Below are 25449 nucleotides of genomic sequence, written 5' to 3' on the forward strand. Positions count from 1 at the left end.
TACACATAAAATCTGCTACATTCAGTGTCCATGATTAACTACCAACATACATCATCCTCATCATCATCATCATCATCATCATTTACAGCTTGTTTTCCATTCTGGCATGGGTTTGACTGGAATTGGAAAGGCGAAGAGCTGTACCAAGTTGTAGTCTGATTTGGAAATGGTTTCTACAGCTGGATGCCCTTCCTAATGCCAACCACTCCAAGAGTGTAACGGGGGGCTTTTTATGTGGCACTGGCATGGGTGCCAATTATGTGACACTAGCATCAGCCAAGACTATGATTTCACTTGGCTTGAGAAGTCTTCGGAAACACAGCACACTACCACCTGGATGAGACTGAGTGGCCTGGAGCAATGTGAAATGAGGTGTTTTGCCCAAGGACAATGCGTCGCCCGGTCCAGGAATCGAAACCACAATCTTACAATCATGGATCCAACACCCTAACTACTAAGTTAAAGTTCCTTTCCAAGTCATACAGACTTATAGGGGCCAGTTTCCCAATTCCCATGGCGTATATATTTCCCACCTGGATGGGACGCCGGTCCATCTCAGAGTTACTCATTTTTGTCAGCTGAGTGGACTGGAGCAATGTGAAATGAAGTGTCTTGCTGAAGAACATAATGTATCACCCAGTCTAGGACTCAAAACAATAATCTTACACTCATGAGTCCAACACCCTAACCACTAGGGAAAAGGTAGAGTAACCTCCACGAGTCATACTGACTCCTAAGGGCCGGTTTTCTGGTTTCCATAGGATATATATTTCCCAACTGAATAGGATGCTTGTCCTTTGCGGGATTACTCACCTTTTGCCACCCGAGTGGACTGGAGGATTGTGAAATGAAGTTTCTTGTTCAAGAACACTATGCATCGTCCGGTCCAGGAATCGAAACCACAGTCTTATGATCATGGGTTGTGGTTTGCACAGTCCAGAATGCCCCCGAGTGGTTTCCATTGCAGAGATGCTTCTGTTGCTCAGCCAGCACCTTGGGGAGAAATTTCACCAACACTCTCCATATGTACAATTCCTCCATTAAAAAAACTGAACACACCGATCTCTGTTTATTCCCACTTTGTGGGCAATTTCCTGTGTTGTTACACGACAGTCTTCCATGATTGTTCACCAAACCGTCCCAAGCAGCTCCTTGTCTCAGTTTGTCGATGGCCAGCTTGACCGTGCAGTGTTCTTCACCGAGGTGCAACCATGTTTGAAGACGTTGCATCATTCCTTGATCTGAATTTTGCCCATGGCATCATCGCCAAAGACTTCTTGCTGAATCTTAAGGATCATTTGAGCTTGAGTATCACCAAGCTTTTGGCAAAACTTGATGCAGTATCTCTGCTCAGTGCAGGCTCAAGAAGACCATCCACAAGCTGAAACAAAAAGCTGATTGAGACGGGTCAGTAAATACTCATGGAAGGCCGCTGTGTAGCAGCAACCCAGGAAATTGCTCACAAAGTGGTAACAAGCAAAAAATCAGTGTGTTCCATTTTAGCGAAGGATTTGTGCATATGGAGAGGGTCGGTAAAAATCATCCCCAAAGTGCTCAACGGAAATCATTCAGAACATGCTGGACTGTGCAAACCATGACCCAGTTTTATGAAACCATCATCACAAGTGATGAGAGATGGGTCTCTGATCTCTGCTTGATGTGTTCAGTCATCTTGGATGAAAACGAAAATCTGGTGAGTGTGTGTGTGTGTATACTACATGTCCGACCTCTAGGCATAACAGCCAGGAAACTGATGCGGCCTACCAGCACGAAAATTTTCACGCACGTACAGGAAGGGTGATGCTACTTCTCACCCAAGGGATTTTACCTATATGGCATTAGTTTTGGCAGGAAAATAAAAAAAAAAGTTGGATAATTTTTAAATGCACCTTGTTAACAACCATACACAACGCATAATCCTTTATATACACCAATCAGATAGAAATTTATATATATATATGTATATATATATATACACACACACTAACATATACCATTATACATCTTACACACACCACATAGTTCTCTATATACACCCATTACATATAGACTTCTATATATACACACACTTACATATACCATTATACATCTTACGCACACCACATAGTCGTCTATATACACACACTATCATATACCATTATATATCTTATATACACCACAAACAACCCTGTATATACACTATCATAGACACCACAGTCTTCTATATACACCAACCACATATAAGCTGATATATACACTCACCACATATAGACTGCTATATACGCCCACCACATATAGACTGTTATACACTCACCACATATAGACTGCTATATACGCCCACCACGTATAGACTGTTATACACTCACCATATATAGACTGCTATATACACCCACCACATATAGACTGTTATACACTCACCACATATATTGCTATATACACTCACAACATAGATTACTATATACACCCAACACATATAGACTGCTACATACACCCACCATAGATATCAATATATACACACTAACACACATCGTACACGTTACATACAGTTCTCGAATTACACAGCAATACACCATTATACATCATATACACACCACATATAGTTCTCTACATACACCACCACACATCTTATAGACACACACACACATAGCCCTGTATACACAGTGTCATACACCATACAACTGGGATCTCATTGGTTATAATACACCATACAACTGGGATCTCATTGGTTATGATAAAGATGGTTACACACACACACAGGAGGGGATTAGGAAGATCAGTCAGTTATGCTTTTATTCAACATGTTCCCCTCTCAGATCCACACACTCACTTGCAGAGGTCCTTCAGCTTTTCTAAGCCCTGTAAAAGAACTCGGAAGGTTGAGCCTTCAACCAGGGCCTTTCGTGATACCCTTAAAGCCAAGACCCTTGCAGCACCCCTGCATATACAGTCCTTTATATACACAACCACATACCATGCACACCCTCCACATTCTCTTCCATACATTACACACACACACACACACACAAGCACACATACACACACACACACAAGCACATACACACGCACAAGCACATACACACACACAAGCACATACACACACACACATTACACACATACATATATAGACATATATAATACCTTAACAGTCAGCCTCTTGGAAACCTGGGAGTTGGTAGGATGAAGTAAGACTTTGGGAAGGAATTGTTATCTGCCAATCATTATTTGATGACCTTTGACCTTCACCCAAACTGAAAAGAACAATCAAAAACACAAGGTCAATATCCTCTTTATGTGACCACTTCACCTTTTATTTTTTTTTAACTATTTATTTCTACTTACTGTACTTACCACTCAACCCCCCCCCCCCCATATTTTTTTGTCTTTTTTTTGTTTGTTTTCGGAAACTCAGTCACAGGTGGGTCTCGGTGGAATTGGAGGATAAGAAATTAGCAATTAATGTATGGTAAGAAGCCAGGCACAGGTATGGCTGTGTGGTAAGAAGCTTGCTTCCGGTTCAGTCCCACAGCATGGCACCTTGGGTAAGTGTGTCTTCTACTATAGCCTCGGGCTGACCAATGCCTCATGAGTAGAAATGATAGATGGAAACTGAAAGGAGCCCACCATATATATATATATATATATATATATATATATATATATATATATATATATATATACCGGAGTAAGCACATAAAATGTGCAACAAGGTGGAAAAAAGAGTACTCAAATACCAGAGGCAGAGTCTGATGAACAGGAACGTGAAACTCAGAGTAACAGTCTTTTGTTATATTTCTGCTGCTTTAAATAAAGTATATATATATATCATCATCATCATCATCATCGTTTAACGTCCGCTTTCCATGCTAGCATGGGTTGGACGATTTGACTGAGGACTGGTGAAACCGGATGGCAACACCAGGCTCCAGTCTATATATATATATATATATATATATATATATATATATATACATATATATATACATATATATATATATATATACACATACATACATATATGTGTGTGCGTGTGTGTGTCTATGTCTGTGTTTGTCTCCCCCACCATCGCTTGACAACTGATGCTGGTGTGTTTATGTCTAGCGGTCTGGCAAAAGTGACCGATAGAATAAATACTAGGCTTACAGCGAATAAGTCCTGGGTTGATTTCTTCAACTAAAACCCATCAAGGCGGTGCTCCAGCATGGCTGCAGCCAAATGGCTGAAACAAGTAAAAGAGTAAAAGAGTTATGATTTGAAGGACGGTCATTCCATGGCCCGATACCAACATGCATGGCTATCAGGAAACTCAAAAAAAAACCAAGAGATGGAATTTTTGATGGAATTTGAGGAATAGAGATGAAGGTTTAAACCCTGTAGCATTTATCCCTTTAGCATTCAATCCGACCATATCCGGTCAAAATATTCTGCCTCTGTTATGTTCAAACTGACCCTTTCTAACATCTTGCACCTACTCTACAATGTCATAGTAAAAAGAAACAATTACATCATTGAAATCTCGAAGATGCAAGATGATGCAGGATTAATTCAAAACAATATGGATAAAGTGAAGTATATTTGCCACTTAAATGTGGCTGACCCCTAAGGGTGGATGTTACTGTTGCTTTTAGCCCCAGGAGAACATCTCCTCCAGCTGGCTATCGACACACATCTGTGTCCTGTCTATATTTGCAAAGGGAAGTTATCTTTCCCATCTTGATCTGCGATACGTACGGACTCGAGTTTCTGGGTATTTTCCCATCCTCAGCGTACAACAATCGCCGACCTTCGATGCGAAAGATATTTCTTTGCAAATATATATGGCTTTTTCCAGTACATTTGATAGAGTAATCTGAATGCTTTAGGGTTAAACCAGCCATATCTAGTTTAAATATTCGGTCTGTTTTGTGTTCAAACCACCCAGATCTTGAGATCCTGATATCCTGTCCCTCACATTTACCCTATAATGTCATTCTAACAATAAGCAATCACAGGATTTAAATATCAAAGCCATGAGGTCATGCATGATTAATTCAAAACAATGTGAATAAATAAGTATTACATTTGACAGAGTAATCTAAATGCTGGAGGATTGGTAATTAGTTCTGTAGAATAATCAAAGGAAGGTTGTCCCACAGACTGAAAACAACATGTAGGAGTGTGTGTTTTTTTTTTGGCTTTTTGAAAATTCAAAAATCAAGAGGTGGGGGGTGTTGATGGAATCTGAGGATTGGAGATAAAGATTGGAGATAACAAGTTCTTTAGGATAATCAATGGAACACATCTCAGTCCCAAAACAAGAAGGAGGGAAAATTCTTTTGAGTTTCTGAAAACTCAAAAATTGAGAGATGGGGTTTTGATGGAATTTGAGGGCTGGAGATGAAGGTTTAATAATCAGTTCTTTAGGGACAGCCAAAGTAAAGTTGTCCCAAAATCCCAAATCAACATGCAGAGATGTTTCTTTTTTTTTTTTTGCATTTGGAAAATTCAAAAATCAAGGGACGGGGTATTGATGGAATCTAAGGATTGGAGATAAAGATTTAACTCATTAGCATTTAAACTGGTCACATCTGGCCCAAACTGTTTTACGTTCAAACTGTCAAGATCTGACCTATTACACCTACCCTACAATGTCAATCTAAAAACATGAAATCTGAAAGATGTGAGATAATGCATGATAAATTCTGAACAATATGAATGAATAAGCATTATATTTGATGGAATAGTGTGAATGCTAAAGGGTTAATAATGAGTTCTTTAGGATAATCAAAGGAATTGATCCCACAGTTCTAAAACAACAAGGAGGGAAAATTCTTTTGAGTTTCTGAAAACTCAAAAATTGATTGATGGGGTTTTGATGGAATTTGAGGGTTGGAGATGAAGGTTTAATAATCAGTTCTTTACGATAGCCAAAGTAAAGTTGTCCCACAATCCCAAACCAGCAGAGATGTGTTTTTTTTTTTTTGGCTTTTTGAAAATTCAAAAATCAAGAGGTGGGTGTGATGATGGAATCTGGGGATTGGAGATAAAGATTTAACTCAACAGCATTGGCCCAAAATGTCTTTCCTGTTTTACGTTCAAACTGTCAAGATCTGACCTCTTACACCTACCCTACAATGTCAGTCTAAGAACATACAATCACATCAATGAAATCTGAAAGCTGTGAGATAATACATAATAAAGTCGAAAGAATTTGAATAAGTATTAAATTTGACAGATTAGTCTGAATGCTAAAGGGTTAATAATGAGTTCTTTAGGATAATCAAAGGAATTGATCCCTGATCCCCGCAGTCCCAAACTAACGTACATGGATGTTTCTTTTGGGTTTCTGAAACATCAGTTCTTTAGGAATAAGGTCTGAAATTTGGGGGAAGGGGACTAGTCGATTATATCGACCCAGCGTTTCACTGGTACTTAATTTATCGGCCCCGATAGGATGAAAAGCAAAGTCGACCTCAGTCAAATTTGAACTCTGAACATAAACACAGATGAAATGCTGATCAGAATTTTGCCTGGTGTGCTAAAGATTTTGACAGATCTCCATCATAACAACAACAATAATAATCCTTTCTACTACAGGCACAAGGCCTGAGATTGTTGTGGGAGGGGTCAACCCAGTGTTTCACTGGTACTTAATTTATCAACCCCAAAATGCAGACTTTGAACTCAGAACGTAGCGATGGGTGAAATAGTGTTAAGCATTTCGTCCAGCGTACTAATGCTTCTTTTCTTTTCTATTCTAGGCACAAGACCCGAAATATTTGGGGGGGAGGGAGCTAGTGAATTAGATCAACCCCAGTACACAACTGGTACTTAATTCATCGACCCCGAAATGATGAAAGGCAATGTCAACCTCAACGGAATTTGAACTCAGAACGTAAAGAGAGACGAAATACTGCTAAGCATTTTGTCCGGCATGCTAACGTTTCTTATTTCTTTACTGCCCACAAAGGGCTCCACACAGAGGGAACAAACAAGGACAGACAAACGGATTGAGTTGATTACATCGACCCCAGTATGCAACTGGTACTTAATTTATCGACCCCGAAAGGATGAAAGGCAAAGTCGACCTCGGCAGAATTTGAACTCAGAACGTAGTGGCAGACAAAATACTGCTAAGCATTCCGCCCGGTGTGCTAACAATTCTGCCAGCTTGCTGTCTTCATAATAATAATAATAATAATAATAATAATAATAATAATAATAATAATAATAATAATAATAATAATAATAATGGTTTCTGATTTAGGCACAAAGGTGAGCAATTTTCGATGGGAGGGGTTTGGTTGATAGCACTGATACTTGTACGTGACTGGTAATTTAATGCAAGTGACCTTGGAGGAACAAAAGGCGAAATTGACCACAGCTGGGTTTGAACTCAGAGTATAAAGAGCTGGAAAATAAATACTACAAGGCATTTTATGAAGTACCTTAAGAAAAAAAAGTACCACATTTTATGAAGTACCACAAGAAACGAAAAGAATTCACCAGCGAAAGATAATGACCGAAACCAAAAGAAAGAAGACAAGAAGAAGGGATAGAGGATCGGGGTTGCTTTGAAAGTATTCTTTGGGAGTTTTAGAGAGCTTACCTAGTACTTTCTTCCATTCTTTGCACATTTGACTTGAGCTGTGCAATGCTGGAATCATATTTGTTTAGAAAGTCTTTGGCCGATAAATCCGGCGCACTCGTACTGGACACCCTTTCGCTGTCGCAGTCTTCACAAGGACCGTTACTGCTGCTATTGCTAGCCGTTCGGACAGAGTCTGTATCGGACTTCAGGGTGGCAGCTCGAACAATCTCGGAGCCAGCGGGCACGCATTTGGAGTTCTCTTTGGTCACCGGTACCAGTAGGAATTCGCGGAGGACTAAGGCATCGTTTGACCATAATTTGTTTTCTCGTTTTAACTGTTCCACCTAGAAAGAATTAAAGAGATAGACGGAGTGAGACACAGTAGAAAGAAAAAGAAATTTTTTTTAAAAAAGCAACAAGAGTAAAACAAAAACATGCCTGGATTACAAATACTTTAAAATGGGGTCTTTGAATTGTGTAGGTGTGAGTGTGTGCAGTAAAGGAGTTTGCACCCCAACCGTGAGATTCCAGGTTCAGTCCCACTGCATGGCACCTTGGGCAAAATGTTTTCTCAATAATGTCTTTGGGTGGATTTGGTACACAAAAACTGAAAAAAAAAACCTATCGTGTGTGTGTGTGTGTGTGTATGGAGGTATGTGGTTTAGTAGGTAAGGTGTTGGATTCATGATCATAAGATTGTGGTTTCAATTCTTAGACTGAATGATGCATTGTATTCTTGAGAAAACACAATTCTGAACGTCTTTCATTCAATATGGTTGGTCAGATCTGGATTATATCAGAGTGCTATTAAGGTACCTTACCAGATTCCAAATCCCTATTTCTTTACATTACACACACACATGCATGCATATATATATATAAATATATATATATATAACCCCAAAAGGATGAAAGGCAAAGTCGACCTCGGTGGAATGTGAACTCAGAACATAACAGCAGACACTAAGCATTTCACCCGGCGTGCTAACAATTCTGCCAGCTCGCCTGTGTGGTAAGAAGCTTGCTTCCCAACCACATGATTCCATGTTCAGTCCCACTGCATGGCACCTTGGACAAGTGTCTCCTACTATAGCCTCAGACCAGCCAAAGTCTTGCAATTGGATTTGGTAAACAGAAGCTGAAAGAAGCCTGTTGCGTATGTGTATGTATGTATGTATGTATGTGTATGTAAATATATATATGTGTGTGTGTGTGTGTGTGTGTGTGTGTGTGTGTGTGTGTGTGTGTGTACATATATATATATATATATATACACACACACATACATATACATATATATATATATATATATATATATATATATATACACATGAATGTGTGTCTATGTTTCTCATTACTGTTTGACAACTGGGGAAGGTGTGTTTATGTCCTTGTAACTTAGTGGTTTGGCAAAAGGGCCTGACAAAATAAGTACTGGGTTTTTAAAAAATAAATTCTGGGTTCAATTCATTTGACTAAAAAAAAAAAAAATTCTGCAAGGCAGTGCCCCAGCATGGCTGCAGTTTAATGGCTGAAATGAGTAAAAGATAAAAAATGTCAGATCATAGTCACGGCTGATGCCAGTGTTTCGTAACTGGCACGTAAAAAGCACCCACTTCACTCTTGGAGTGGTTGGCGTCAGGAAGGGCATTCAGCTGTAGAAACCTTACCAAATCAGATCGGAACCTGGTGCAGCTCACAAGCTTACCAGCTTTCAGTCAAACCGTCCAACCCATGCCAGCATGGAAAATGCACTCTAAATGATGATAATATATGTGTATGCGTGTGGCAGTCTTCTAAGATCACTGTTCTCCATATATCACAACACTCCCCTCACTGTTCCATCCTACCTTTGGATCTGTCCTACCTTTGGATTGTTACTGTTTCCAGCTGCTCTTCTATATGTTTGGTTTTATTATTGCTTAGCCATGACGTATCTATTTGCTGTTGTCATTGATCATGTTATGGCAGACCAACGGGCATTTTTTGCCAATTGTTTAATTTGTATTTTTCGTGAAAATTTTTTGCTGTTTTATTTTCTTCTCTAAAAATACCTCACAACATCTGAGGTTGATAAATTGTCTATACTGCTAGGCTCTTTACAGGAGCCAAACAAATGGTCACTGTAGCAGGGCTGTGGAGTCGGAAACAATTAAGGGGTAGGTGGAGTCGGAGTCAGTAAAACTATACCGACTCTGATTCCGGCTCACGATATCTTTATTCTTTGATATAAACCGTGGAGGCGCAATGGCCCAGTGGTTAGGGCAGCGGACTCGTGGTCATAGGATCGCAGTTTCGATTCCCAGACCGGGCGTTGTGAGTGTTTATTGAGCGAAAACACCTAAAAGCTCCACGAGGCACCGGCAGGGGATGGTGGCGAACCCTGCTGTACTCTTCCACCACAACTTTCTCTCACTTTTACTTCCTGTTTCTGTTGTGCCTGTAATTCAAAGGGTTAGCCTTGTCACACTCTGTGTCACGCTGAAAATCCTTGAGAACTACGTTAAGGGTACACGTGTCTGTGGAGTGCTCAGCCACTTGCACGTTAATTTCACGAGCAGGCTGTTCCGTTGATCGGATCAACTGGAACCCTCGACGTCGTAAGCGATGGAGGGCCAACAGCAATATAAACCAGTTATAACCTAGGGGCCTGCTCAAAGTACAAGCGTATGCTTTATGAGATATGTAGACCACAATTACTTGATTACATAAAGAGGAGCCAGAGTCGGAGTTGGAATCAGAGCAGGAGGTGCCAATAGAAGAGGAGTCGGAGTCGGAGTTTTTTGGCTTCGACTCCACAGCCCTGCATTGTAAGACTGTAAGAGAAGCTGACTCTGAAAGTCTCATGATTCTCTGAGTCCATATCTTATATTACTCTGTCTGTATCTCTCTCGCTCTCACACACACACACACACACACACACATTTATATATCATATATTGATGATATAAAGCACTTGTGACAGTGCTATGTAAAATTCACATGCAGTGCCACATAAAAGCATCCATGTGACCCAATGTAAAAGCACCCATGCAGCACCATGTAAAGACACCTGTGTGGTGACATGGAAAAGTGCCCATGCAGTGCCACATGAAAGTTCCTGTGCAGTTCAATGTAAAGTACGCCCATGTGTTGCCATGTAAAAATACCTGTGCAGTGCCACATAAAAGTGCTCGTATGGTGTCACCTAAAAGTTCCCATGGAGTGCCATGTAAAAGTATCTGTGCAGTGTCACATAAAAGTGCTCGTATGGTGTCATGTAAAAGTGCCCATGGAGTGCCATGTAAAAGTACCTGTGCAGTGCCACATAAAAATGCTCGTATATGGTGTCACATAAAAGTGCCTATGGAGTGCCATGTAAAAGTGCCAGTGCAGTACCACGTAAAAGTACCCAGCACACACAGCAAAGTGGTTGGCGTTAGGAAGGGCATCCAGCTGTAGAAGCCATGCCTGATCAGACTGGGACCTGGTGCAGCTCTCCGGCTTGCCACCTCTGGTCAAACCGTCCGAACTATGCCAGCAAGGACAACGGACGTTAAATGATGATGATGATGAATTAGGGTGTAATATGAGGGAGATTTAGCTGCTTTTCATGAAGAGCAGTTTTGATATTAGAGATGGTGATAGTGATAATGGTAATGTTAATGGTTGGCGGAATAGAGAGAGACAGACAGACAGAAAGAGTCAGAGAGAAAGAGAGAGAAACGAGAGGGTTATATATATGCAGAAACAAGATATAAATACATACTGAATGAACTAGGACAAACAATCACCACCCACTTCTCAAAGAAATCCAATTCCCTGTATTAATGCATATATTTACACAGAGGACTGTTTGTGTTGGTCATGGGTGGAACAGAGGTACCTTTGTACGTGATAATGGCGGTACCTGTAGTTGTACTGTTGCTGATACAACTTGCCGAAGAAGAACCTGTTTATATCGAAATTTGATAGATAATCATTGTGCATACAGACACACACATGCAAATGAACATATACACTCAGATAGATATGTATACACACACACACACACACACACACATATATATATTTGTGTGTGTGTATATACATATATATATGCACACACATATTTACATATAATACTTAGTATGCCAGAGTGGAAAATGAACGTTCTTTTGAGAACTACTAGGTCTTAGTAGACACAACATGTGATCTATTTCTAGCATATTAAATCTCCACCTCACTGATCAACTATATATATATATTTGACCGTTGACTGAACACTATTCAATGTTCTGTTAGAACAAACAATACTGTGGTAGTTATCAGGAGAGAAACTCTCTCTCTCTCTCTCATATTGGCTTTCATATCACTCACAGGGAAAGAAATCCCCAACACCCACAAGTCTACCAGAGCATGTGCTTTCAGCTCTCCATAGCCCTGTCAATTGATGGTTGCCTGGAGCGTGGCCGTTGCCAGTACCACCATTTTGAGCGTGGCTGTTGTCAGTACTGCCCGACTGGCCTTCGTGCGGGTGACACGTAAAAGCACCCACTACACTCTCGGAGTGGTCGGCGTTAGGAAGCGCATCCAGCTGTAGAAACTCTGCCAAATCAGATTGGAGCCTGGTGTAGCCTTCGGGCTCCACCAGTCCTCAGTCAAATCGTCCAACCCATGCTAGCATGGAAAGCAGACGTTAAATGATGATGATGATGATGAAGATGATGATATATATCATCATCATCATCATCATCGTTTAACGTCCGCTTTCCATGCTAGCATGGGTTGGACGATTTGACTGAGGACTGGTGAAACCGGATGGCAACACCAGGCTCCAATATATATATATATATATATTCTCTTGGTGGAATTAGAACTCAGAACACAATAACAGCTAAAATACCGCTAAGCATTCTGGGCGGCGTGCTAATGATTCTGCCAGCTTTCTGCCTTATGCGCATGTGTGCACGGGATAGGCCGCAGACCTGCACACATCTTCAAGCACAATAAACACATGCACCCATATACTCATTGTTTAAATGGTGAGAAACATGTTTCACTGGCAACACTATCGGCGAACAACAGCAAACACCACTGTATGAATTCGTACAGAGGCATGATTCCGGTAATCCTAAAAACATTTAGTTAATCGCTAGATCAATGCATACAATAGGTAACATTTCTGTAATTCATTGTGTTTTTGTTTTTATTCACTTAGAGATCAGTTGGGTTTCTGTTGCTGATACGGTACTTTGGATTCTAGCTTGAATTTCTGCTCCTCGAAAATAGTAACCCTGTAATAGTCAGCCCCATAAATTTGACCTTAAAAAATGGTCTAAAAAATTCAGCTTTTACATGAGTATAAATTACAATTTTTTAAATCTCACAACATAAGATATTCAGTAACAGTACTTTGTAGTAAAGGTTGTTTGCCAACATAACATGGCAGTCCTGGTTTAGGACGAATGTTGCTGTAATTTAGCCCCAGGAGACATCGTCTCCAGCTGGCTGCAAAATATAAGGACACAGATCGTGTCGTATAGCCAGCTGGAGATGATGTCTCCTGGGGCTAAATTACAGCAACATTTGTCCTAAACCAGGACTGCCATGTTATGTTGGCAAACAAACTTTACTATAAACGGTACTTTTCAATATTTTAGTTATCTGTGTTTACTTTACATTATAAGTCCGACGGTGTTTTGAAAAAGAGTTTTACATTTCCATAAATCAGACAGGACCACAAAAATTGTTTGTATCTTAGGTGACAATTATTAAATAAACGAATTTGAATGAATAGTATCTGTAATCATTGTTGTTTTATTTTTTGCTTTTCTTCTGTAATTTTATGCTTTATTTTACTGATTTGAATGTAAAAGATTACAAAAGAATGACAAGTGAAATGAAATTAATCAAATTCGTTAAGAGGGACGAACGATTTATGAATTTTCATTTTGCAATATCTAGTTTTATTGCATTTCTGCACAACAACGTACACATCTATGACAAGCTTCATTCAGTTTCCGTCTACAAAAACCATAAACATGGCTTTGGTTGGCCCAGGGGATATAGTGGAAAACACTTACCCAAGGTGCCATGCAGTGCGACTGAACCCGGAACCATTCGGTTGGGAAGCAAACATGCAAGTGTGGCTGTGTGGTAAGAAGGTTACTCCCTAAAGGCATGGTTCCGGGTTCAATCCCACTGTGTGGTACCTTGGGTAAGTGTCTTCTACTGTAGTCTCAGGCTGACCAAAGCTTTGTGAGTGGATTTGGTAGACGGAAATGACGATGATATATATGACAGGCTTCTTTCAGTTTCTGTCTACCAAATCCACTCACAAGGCTTTGGTCAGCCCAAGGCTATAGTAGAAGACACTTACCCAAGGTGCCATGCAGAGGGACTGAACCCGGAACCATGTGATTGTAAAGCAAGCTTCTTACCACAAAGCTATGCCCACACCTAGCTGTCAACACATACATGAATACTCACACAGATGCACACAAGTTTGCAGAGGTCCACATATATCACTTTGCACAAAAGCAAATCCATAATTTTTAACTTGCCCTCTTTACACCTGACACCCCGAATACCACAAAATCCTCCCCCACCCGACCCGCCCTGCATGCCACATGCACAAACAATCACAGCGAATGGTGGGGTGGCAATGGTAGTGCTGGAAGAAGTAGTTCATGTTTGGTTATGTGGTTTGCATTCAATGGTTATAAAGAAGAAAAAAACAAAGAAGGAAACTGCCAGACCTCCCGGCGTTGAACACCACCGCCACAACCGCCATTGGAAAGAAACCACCACCACCACCACCACCACTGCTGGCACAGCCACCACTACAGCATTGCCAACATTGTGACTGCCATCATTACAATCACCATTGCCGCCACCAACACCACGATCACCACTAGCACCGCCAACATCGCCACCACCACTGCTACAACCGATATCACTACCAGCGCCACCACCACAACCACCACCATCACTACCGCCAGAACCACTGACACTGCCACCACCACTGCTACAGCCAACATCACTACCAGCGCTGCCACCATAACTGCCAATGCTACTACCACCACGATCACCACCAACATCGCCACCACCACTGCTACAACCAACATCACCACCAGCGCCACGACCACCACAACCGCCACTGCTACTACCATCACGACGACCACCATCACTACCGCCAGAACCACTGACACTGCCACCACCACTGCTACAGCCAACATCACCACCAGCGCCACCACCACAACTGCCATTGCTACTACCACCACCAACATCCCCACCACCATTGCTACTGAGACACCAACGATCCTCTTCAGCATGGCATTGTTTGTATTGTCGATGTGTATAGAATGGTTGGGAGTGGTTTATTCAGTGGTTGCTGAATTGGGATTTCATTACAACAACAACAACAACAAAAATGGCTCTTTGGGTAAGAAGCTTACTTTGTAACACTGTGGTTTGGGGGCTCAATCCCACTGCAGGGTACCTGGGGCAAGCACCATTTTCTGCTTATACCCTTGGCCCAACCAATGCCCTGTGAGGGAATTTGGTAGACGGAAACTGTGTAGAAGTCCATCATGTATGTGCGGGTGTGTGTGAGTGCGTGCATGTGTGTGTGACCGTGTGTATATATAGACACACATAAAGATATATATATTGGTATTAAGGTATGTGCACACACACACACACACACACACACACAGATAGATAGATAGATAGATAGATAGATAGATAGACAGAGACAGACAGACAGACAGAGAGACAGATAGATAGGAGTAGGAGTGGCTGTGTGGTAAGAAGCTCGTTTTTCAACCACATGGTTCCGGGTTCAGTCCCACTGTGTGGCACCTTGGGCAGGTGTCTTCTACTATAGCCTCACCTCAGGCTGACCAAAGCCTTGTGAGTGGATTTGGTAGATGGAAACTGAAAGAAGTCTGTCATGTGTATAAATATATATGTGTGTATTTGTGTGCCTGAGTTTGTCCCCCCAACATCGCTTGACAACCGATATTGGTGTGCTTACGTCCCCATAACTTAGCAGTTCGGCAAAAGTGACCGATAGAATAAGTAATAGGCTTACAAAGAATAAGTCCTGGGGTTGATTTGTTCGACTGAAGGCAGTGCTCCAGTATGGCCACAGTCAAATGACTGAACCAAATAGAAGAATAAAGAACATATAAATATATATATATTAAAAAAAAAAGTCCTGGGGTTGATTTGTTCAGCTAAACCCCTTCAAGGCAGTGCTCCAGCATGGCCAGAGCCAAACGACTGTAACAAGTAAAAAGCATATATTTATGTGTGCATGTTTCTGTGTCTGTGTTTGCCCCCAACCGCTGTAAGTTTGTTTATGTCCCTAGAGCTTAGCAGTTCAGTATACAACCAAAACAAGAAGTACGGGAGTAGATTTGAATGGAAAGCCATCAAAGTGGTGCCCCAGCATGGCCATAGGCCAATGACCAAGACAAATTAAAAGCTGTCCTCTCATATGCACATCTTTGAGTATACACTTGTCTGTTCGATGCTCCTTGCCACCCGGCTGCACTCGCGCTAAGTCTCAACAAAACAAACTGACAACAGATATTAGATCTGTAAATATATTTCCATATCTACATACATAGACACACAAGTACATCTGTGTGGAATATACCTATATATATATATATATATATATACATGAGAGAGAGAGAGAGAGAGAAAGAAAGAGTTAGGGGGGGGGCAGAAAGAGTGACAATTATATACACACCCACAAACACATATCATGCCTACAAAATTAAAAACAGTTTTGACATTTTCAACACATTCTATGCATGTTCTGGAAACCGCTCCTCTACTCCTACCCCACCAACACCACCCCTCCATACCCCTAATCACTGATTAATCTGTTATGTCACCCATCCTTACCACTGTTCAGACCTACCCCACCCCCGCCCCCTAATCTGCCCCCCCCTCCTGCTACAGGAATCTAAGCCACAGGTAAACAAAGGTGGACATAGGCTTCTACCCACCCCTGACTCCAATACCCAACCACCCCACTCCTATCGCTGCTGTTTATTTGAAATTCTGTTTGCTCTTCCTTGCTTTTGTGTTTCTGGTGCTGCACCACCAGAGGTCAGGTATGTGAAATGTGAATGTGATTGTTTAACACCAGGTCAGCCCCGATCCAGTAGGCACAGTCTATTTTTCTGGCATACAAGAATCGACTTAGTACTCTTTTTACTCTTTTACTTGTCTCAGTCATTTGACTGCGGCCATGCTGGAGCACCGCTTTTAGTTGAAGAAAGCGACTCCAGGACTTATTCTTTGGAAGCCTAGTACTTATTCTATTGGTCTTTTTTTGCCGAACCGCTAAGTTACGGGGACGTAAACACACCAGCATCGGTTGTCAAGCGATGTTGCGGGGACAAACACAGACTCACAAACATACACACACACACACACACACACACACAGACATACACACACATATATATATATATATATACGACGGGCTTCTTTCAGTTTCCGTCTACCAAATCCACTCACAAGACTTTGGTCGACCCGAGGCTATAGTAGAAGACACTTGCCCAAGGTGCCACACAGTGTACCTGAACCCAGAACCATGTGGTTCGTAAGCAAGCTACTTACCACACCGCCACTATCATAATTTAACGTCCGCTTTCCACGCTGGCATGAGTTGGGACGGTTTGACAGGGGCTGGCAAGCCAAAAGACCATACATACGACATTAAAGATACTTTATGGGATCTTGTTCAAAACGGGGGCACCAGTTTTCATTTATGTTTTATGTAGTGTTTTTGGTACTGAAAGACTTTCAAACTTCGTATACTTATCTATTTTGTGTTATAGAACAGAAAAAAATTTTTGTATTCAAATTTATTTCATGTAAAAAATTGTCTTATTTTAATAATTTCAACCAATCACTGACAAGTATTCAGCTGTTTACACTTACTCCTTTGGTAGTTTAAGCGGTGTAAAGCGTATTTAATCTCCATTACTTCTGACATTTTGCAGAGGCAACACACGTGTGTTCGTTTTCCCTAATCCTAACCCTAATTGACTTGCTCCTTCCCTCAAAAACCATACCTTGTGCCTATAATAGAAAGGTTTATTAGCTACTGCCAATATGCTTCAGTCATTTTTTGACAAGGAAATAATAATTTTATCACCGCCAAAATCGTTTGACAATCGTTTGTTTACGTAGTCAGCACTTAATATATACAGCCGAATAGACGTCAGTGATTGGTTGAAATTACAGAAATACGACAACTTTAACATGAAATAACTTGCGATGTACGTTTTTTTTGGTTAAGAAGACTAAGAGAAAAAGATGTTTTATATGACACATTCTACCAGTGTCCCAAGTTTCAAAGTGTTTTGTTAAGAAAATACTGGTGCCCCCGTTTTGAACAAGATCCGCTTTATCTGTTCCCTAAGTTTTATTGGCCGCCGTCAAACTTATCCTGATAAAAGACTATAAATGTATGTGTGTGAATGTGTGAGCGTGGTGGTGGTGGTGGGGGGGCTATCTGCAATAACTTTCAAGATAACATTTAACACGCCAGAAAATAAAAAATAACAATAACAAAGTCACAACAGTAATCAACAAACAATGCATTTTGTTGTAAACACGACACAAAAAAAAAAAGATATAGCAGGTTCATATCAAAACGGCGCCCGCCGCCATTGTAGTATTTCGTTGTAGCCACCTCCTCTATCTCGCCAATCCGTCAACCCCCCCCCCCCCCACCGCTGCCGAAACGATGCTTCATAGGGAGATAAGACACATTGCTTTTCAATCGGTGATGTCAGCCGAGATAATATTCCATACGCAAACATCATTAACGGTGATTCAGAAGTCAGTAGAGCGGTTTAACTTTTCATGTATCACTAAAACACTTAAGGGGTCTTCCAGATAAGATCACACACACACACACACACACGTATTTGGCAATGTTTAATTCTTAGTATGGACGATAGTCACGAGTGAGTGTTTGTTCAGCTCTGTGAAACGGATGAAGCACTTTGTCACACACTCACGATGGGATGGGATGGCAGCATGGACTTTTATTGAAAGACTGCCATATAATCTCTACAAATTTATCTCATATATACACATATACAAATCTCTCTCTCTCTCTCTCTCTCTCTCTCTCTCTCTCTCTCTCTCTCATATATATATATATATATATATATATATACCGGAGTAAGCACATGAAATGTGCAACAAGGTGGAAAAAAGAGTACTCAAATACCAGAGGTAGAGTAATATGCTTTATTTAAAAGCAGCAGAAATATAACAAAAAAACCGTTACTCTGAGTTTCACGTTCCCGTTCGTCGGACAGTTTTGTTAGAAATGGAGAAAGGATAACAATGCAATCGTTTTGTTATATTTCTGCTGCTTTTAAATAAAGTATATATATATATATATACAGCTATAGGGCAACCAACATACTGAGAATTTAGAAATAGCCATCCGTTAGAGAAAAAATTTGTAGTTTGGAATCAGTAGTTCTTTGACTGCTATTTCTAAATTCTCAGTATGTTGGAGAAGCAACTCAAGCTAATCCCTGTATATTTATGATTATATATATATATATATATATATATATATATATATATACAGGGGCTGGACAAAATAATGGAAGCACCTTAAAAGTTTCAAGCAAATTTATTTTAATATGGGGTAGGACGGCCTTTGGCGGTAATTACAGCTTGAATTCTACGAGGTATGGACTCATACAAAGTTTGAATTGTTTCCAAAGGAATTTTTGTCCATTCTTCAGCTAAAACAGTCTCCGGTTCTTGTAGTGATGATGGTGGAGGATATTGACTCCTTGTTTTTCTAAAATGCACCATAAATGTTCGATAATATTGAGATCTGGGAACTGTGGTGGCCAGATATGTTGTCCAATTTCACTGCAATGTTTCTCGTGCCATTCAGTAACAACTTTAGCTGTGTGAGTTGGTGCATTTTCATCCTGAAAGATTGTTTCCCTTCGGAAACAGTTCTGCAGTCATAGGATGAATTTGATCAGATAAAATGCTTAAATAGTCTTGCCATGCTCTACTACTGCTGATACTCCTAGTTTGTCACCAATCCGGCGTCAGTGTATCTGCAAGTTCTTTTATCCTGTTACTGGTTTCAGTGATTTGACTGCGGCCATGCTGGAGCACCGCCTTAAAGGGTTTTTTTTTTTTTTTTAGTCGAAGAAAATGACTTACTCTTTGTAAGCCTAGTACTTATTCTATTGGTCTCTTATACTGAACCACTAAGTTATGTAGACGTAAACACACCAACAACGGTTGCCAAGCGATGGTGAGGGAACAGACACACACACATAAATATACACATACATGCACACACACACACACACACACGACGGGCTTCTTTCAGTTTCCGTCTACCAAATCCTCTCACAAGGCTTTGATCGGCCCGAGGGTATAGTAGAAGACACTTGCCCAAGTGGTTACGCTGTGGGACTGAACCCTAGAACCATGTGGTTGGGAAGCAAGCTTTTTACCACACAGCCACGCCAGCGCCTAGTTTTTGAAATAATAATAAAGGTTTAAAATTTCGACACGAGGCCAGCAATTTTGAGTGAGGGGCTTAGTCGATAACACTGACCACAGTGTACGACTGGCACTTCTTTTATCGACCCTCGGGCCGATCTTTGGTAAAGATCACCGAAAACATTTTTTATGGAAAAGGCCGATATTTCGGCCTAGTATCGAAAGATCGCCACGTAATTTACCCCCTGTTCGCTGACCCCTGGCGTAGAGGTTTTCTTTCATTGGATTATACACACACACACACAATAAAAGGGTGGTTTAGCGGCAGAGGTAAAGAATATGCACACCACCCATTTTCGGCGTAACAAAAACCCTAACCCTAACTCAAAACCTTCACTCTGATCCCTAAACACCGGGTGTGCATATTCTTTACCTTCGCCGGTTTGGCTACTATTTCTAACAGGTTTGGTGACCATGTAGAGGTCTGCCTTGTTGGCTGGTTCATCTATTGACCTAACATGTAAGCAATGATAACTTAGGCATATTACCTAAACACCGGAGATAAACAGGGGAGCAGATTAAAGACAAAATAAATAGAATGAATGAATATATTGAAATAACATCAACCAATGAAAAGCCGTCATTAAAAGAAAGAAGAAAAAAAGGAGGTCAGAGGTCACAGAAGTAATCTAGAGAACATTGATAAGTTATAACAAAGTTTTATTCTTAAAACAATTTATGTGCACACTCTTTTTCTTTTACTTGTTTCAGTCATTTGACTGTGGCCATGCTGGAGCACCACCTTTAGTCGAGCAAATCGACCCCAGGACTTATTCTTTGGAAGCCTAGTACTTATTCTATCGGTCTCTTTTTGCCGAACCGCTAGGTTACGGGGGACGTAAACACACCAGCATCGGTTGTCAAGCGATGTTGGGGGAGGGGACAAACACAGAACACAAACATATACACACATACATGCATACATACATACATACATACATACATATACACACACATGACGGGCTTCTTTCAGTTTCCGTCTACCAAATGCACTCACAAGGCTTTGGTCGGCCCGAGGCAATAGTAGAAGACACTTGCCCAAGGTGCCGCGCAGTCGGACTGAACCCGGAACCATGCGGTTGGTAAGCAAGCGACTTACCACACAGCCACTCCTGTGCCTATAAAGGACTACTTGTTATTTAGCCTCATGCCAGACTTCGTTCAGTAGACATGTGATCAAGGATGTTCCGAATGTGCCAATCCCTAGGCGCAGGGGTGACTGTGTGTGTGTGTGTGTGTGTAATAAGAAGATTGCTTCCCAACCAAGTTATTCCGCTTTCAGTTGTACTACGTGACACCATGGGCCAACAAAAGCCTCGTGAGTAGATTTGGTAAACGGAAACTGAAAGAAGCTTGTCGTGTGTGTGTGAGTGTAGAGGGGGAGAGAGATAGAACTTTTGTCTTTTACTTGTTTCAGTCATTAGACTGAGGCCATGCTGGGGCACCATCTTGTAGAATTATTAGTCAAATGAATCAACCTCAGTGCCTGGTACTTATTCCATTGATGTCTTGTGCCGAACCAACACCGGTTGTAGAACAGTGGTCTCACATACACACACACACACACACACATGATGGGCTTCTTTCAGTTTCTGTCTACCAAATCCACTCGCAAGGCTTTGGTTGGCCCGAGGCTATAGTAGAAGACACTTGCCCGTGGTGCCATGCAGTGGGACCAAACCCAGAACCATGTGATGTGGTTGGGGAGCAAACTCTGTGTGTGTGTGTGTGCATGTTTCTGTCTGTTTGTCTCCCACCACTGCTTGACAAACAGTGTTGGTGTGTTTACAACCCCATAACTTAGAGGCTTAGCAAAAGACACCAACAGAATAAGCAGTGGGCTTAAAATTAAAATAAGTCCCGGGGTCAATTCCTTCAACTAAAAATTCTTCAAGGTGGAGCTCCAGCATGACCACAGTCTAATGACTGAAAATAAATAAGAGATTTAAAAGACACAAAAAATCTGTAATTTGCACATAGTCTATCATGGACTACATGACCTTAAGTGCTATTTGAAGTATTCTTTAGACCTTGGTCAACCCTCATCTAACAGACCTATAATTCAAGGCGTTCCAACTGTGACCATCCAGCCTTTTGTTTAGACATAGTATATCTAGGACTACATTACCTAATGTCTTTTTCCCCTGAAGGTTTTTTTTCTTTTTGTTTATTTCAGCTCCAGATTGTCTGATTCTTTTAATACGCATATAAAAAGCTCCAATTTCATTATGCCGGCTACAGCTACCAACTGACAATAGCAGTTTTATGGGGTCAAACTGAGCTGTGCCAATATAATGTAAGATAAATATAGCAATAATAACAATAATCCTTGGATGGAATTTATAACTATTTTAATGCATCGCTACATGTGTTTCCACAAATCACATGTTTCTTAAGATGCAATAAAATATAAATTCCATCCATGGATTATTATTATTATTATTATTATTATTTATTTATTTAAGGTGGGGAGCTGGTACAGTCGTTAGCATGCTGGACAAAATGTTCAGTAGTATTTCACCTGTCACTACATTCTGAGTTCAACTTCTGCCAAGGTCGACTTTGCTTTTCATCGTTTTGGGGTTGATAAAATAAACACCAGTTGAACACTGGGGTCGAAGTAATCGACTCATCCCCTCCCCACAAATTGTTGTCCTTGAGGCAAAATTTGAAATTATTATTATTATTATTATTATTACTATTACTCGTGGCACTCCGTCGCTTACGACGTCGAGGGTTCCAGTTGATCCAATCAATGGAACAGCCTGCTCGTGAAATTAACGTGCAAGTGGCTGAGCACTCCACAGACACGCGTACCCTTAACGTAGTTCACGGGGATATTCAGCGTGACACAGTGTGACAAGGCTGACCCTTTGAATTACAGGCACAACAGAAACAGGAAGAAAGAGTGAGAGAAAGTTGTGGTGAAAGAGTACAGCAGGGTTCGCCACCATCCCCTGCCGGAGCCTTGTGGAACTTTTAGGTGTTTTTGCTCAATAAACACTCACAACGCCGGGTCTGGGAATCGAAACCGCGATCCTATTTACCGCGACTCCGCTGCCCTATCCACTGGGCCATTGCGCCTCCACGAAGCTATAGTATCAAATGCGAATGTATATGAAATATCAATGAATGATAAAGATGGGAAATGCAAAAAAAAAAAAAATAATAAATAATAAATAAGTTTTCAAAACAATCAATATTTTTGTAGTTCAAAAATTGCAAATTATGGCATAAAATGTCCTCTAGAATTAGCTACAATTAATAATGACAAACGTTAACTACTAAATGTTGTTAAACACGTCTCTGCAAATGCAATGCTCATAAGCAATTCACTTTAAATACAACGAACAACAGGCAGTGAGATTTTTTTTAGCAGATCCCCAAATAGGGGTCCATGGCAGACAATGAGTTAAACCAAAGATCAGATACTTGAATCGCTGCAGACACATTTCCAAGTATAAGACGAAAGCAATCCCAAAATTCCAAACGGACAGCAAAAATTTGTATTTGAATTGACTGAATTCGCTCAAATTGACCTACATGTATCGTATATCTTTTATTTCATCTCATTTTATTTCCACTGGGAATTGAACGCACGGCCTAACGGTCGTGAGGTAACCACTAAGCCACTCGCCTTCTCAATTATTTATGTATACATACAAGCACACACGTACACATACTCAGACAAGCCGTTAACTTTTGGCCAATCGCTCTACATAATTGCACAACTAATGACTTTCTTGATGGAGAAACAGCGATGAATTGAAATCGGAATGCAGAATTGGTATGACAGCAGTGAATAAGTGTAGCGAACCAGTATATATAATAAGATGGTCGAATATGATTGGGAAGATAGCAGAAAGAACATAGAAAGGATAACATTAAGGTAGACAAAAGATACGAAGATGAAAGACAAACAAATGATAGAAGGCAGAAGATAGCAGATAGGTGACAGATGGTAAACAACAGGCGATAAAAGACGAAACACTTAAGACAGAAGATAGATGAGAGATAGATGACAGATGGACGACAGAGGATTGTACAAATGGCAGACGACTGTACATATGGCAGACGATAGAAGATTGAAGACAGGTGATGTATGACAGACGATAGAATATAGATGACCGAAGATAGATGGTAGACAATAGAAAATAGAAGACAGGTGATGTATGACAGATGATAGAATATAGATGACCGAAGATAGATGGTAGACAATAGAAAATAGATGACTGACGACAGAAGACAGATGATTATTGATAGAAAAAAAAAAAAGAAAACAAAACGTAAAACTGAACACTAGACAGAAAGTAGACGATAAAAGACTTAAGATGAAAGCCATGAGACAGGTGGTTATAAGAAAAGAAGAAAGCTAAAAAAAGAAAGATAAAACTCCAGAAAGCAGCAGATACAAAAGAGAAGACAATAAAATTTTCACATTAAATTCCAATATGATGATAATCTACACCATCTGAAGGGTATTTGTCGAAAATCTCATTGGAAAAATATCCATTTTTTTCTTTTCTTCAACGTCAGGTACCTGTGTAGGTATGCCGAAAATAAAAACAAATTTACTTGTTTCGGCTGTTAGAATGTGGCCATGTTGGGGCATCAACTTGAACGATTTGATTGAACAAATCAATTCCAATAACTTATTTTTTAAAAGTCTAGTGTTTGATCCATCGGAATCCATTGCCGAACCGCTATGTGACGGAAACGTAAACAAATCAAAAACCGGTCGTCAAACGGTGATGGGAGACAAACACATAAACAGATATTGAACAACGGCCATGCTGGGGCCACTGCCTTGAAGAGCTTAAACTCGTCAACTGTATTTATTTAAGCCTGGTATTTATTGTATCAATCGACAGACTCGCTCAGTGTACATGTACCAAAGCCAGTCATAAGGTTCTGGTCGGCCCGGGGATTTAGTAGTCGCTTGCTCTAAGTGCAGCGCAGTGGGACTGAACCCAAAATCCCCATGGTTCGGAAGCAAGTTTCTTAACCACACAGCCATGTCTGCGCCGCAACAAAGTTAATAGCCAGATAGCAGAAGATTATGACAGACAGGTTAACAGAGACAGGTAACAGGAGAGACAGAGAGAGAGAGAGAGAGAGAGAGAGAGAGACCAAGCGGTGAAAAAGGAAGAAGAAAATAAAAGAAAGAAGAGAAAGGTGCCGCGGAATGGGACTGAACTCTGGCTGCATAGTTTGGAAGCAAGCTTCTTAACCACATCGCCACACTTGCACTGTAAAAAATTTTGTAAACCATAAAGCAGAGAGATAGAAAGAGAGACAGATGACAAATGTAGAAGAAGAGAAAGAAGATGAAAATAAAAGAGAGAGAGAGCTGA

The 25449-nt window shown here is 40.7% G+C and overlaps 1 protein-coding gene across 3 annotated transcripts in view; it reads right to left on the reverse strand.

The window, feature by feature from the left end:
• LOC106877698 (lysM and putative peptidoglycan-binding domain-containing protein 2) overlaps positions 1–25449 on the reverse strand; it is a 58869-nt gene that overhangs the window by 6724 nt on the left and 26696 nt on the right. For all 3 annotated transcript variants that reach the window (XM_052977630.2, XM_052977632.2, XM_052977631.2), the window contains exon 2: positions 7565–7890. In XM_052977630.2, coding sequence (XP_052833590.1) covers positions 7565–7890 — 326 coding nt within the window. The remainder of the gene's footprint in view (positions 1–7564; positions 7891–25449) is intronic.

The sequence above is a fragment of the Octopus bimaculoides genome, chromosome 28 (genome assembly GCF_046866305.1).
Source record: "Octopus bimaculoides isolate indiv1 chromosome 28, ASM4686630v1, whole genome shotgun sequence".
NCBI lineage: Eukaryota > Metazoa > Mollusca > Cephalopoda > Octopoda > Octopodidae > Octopus > Octopus bimaculoides.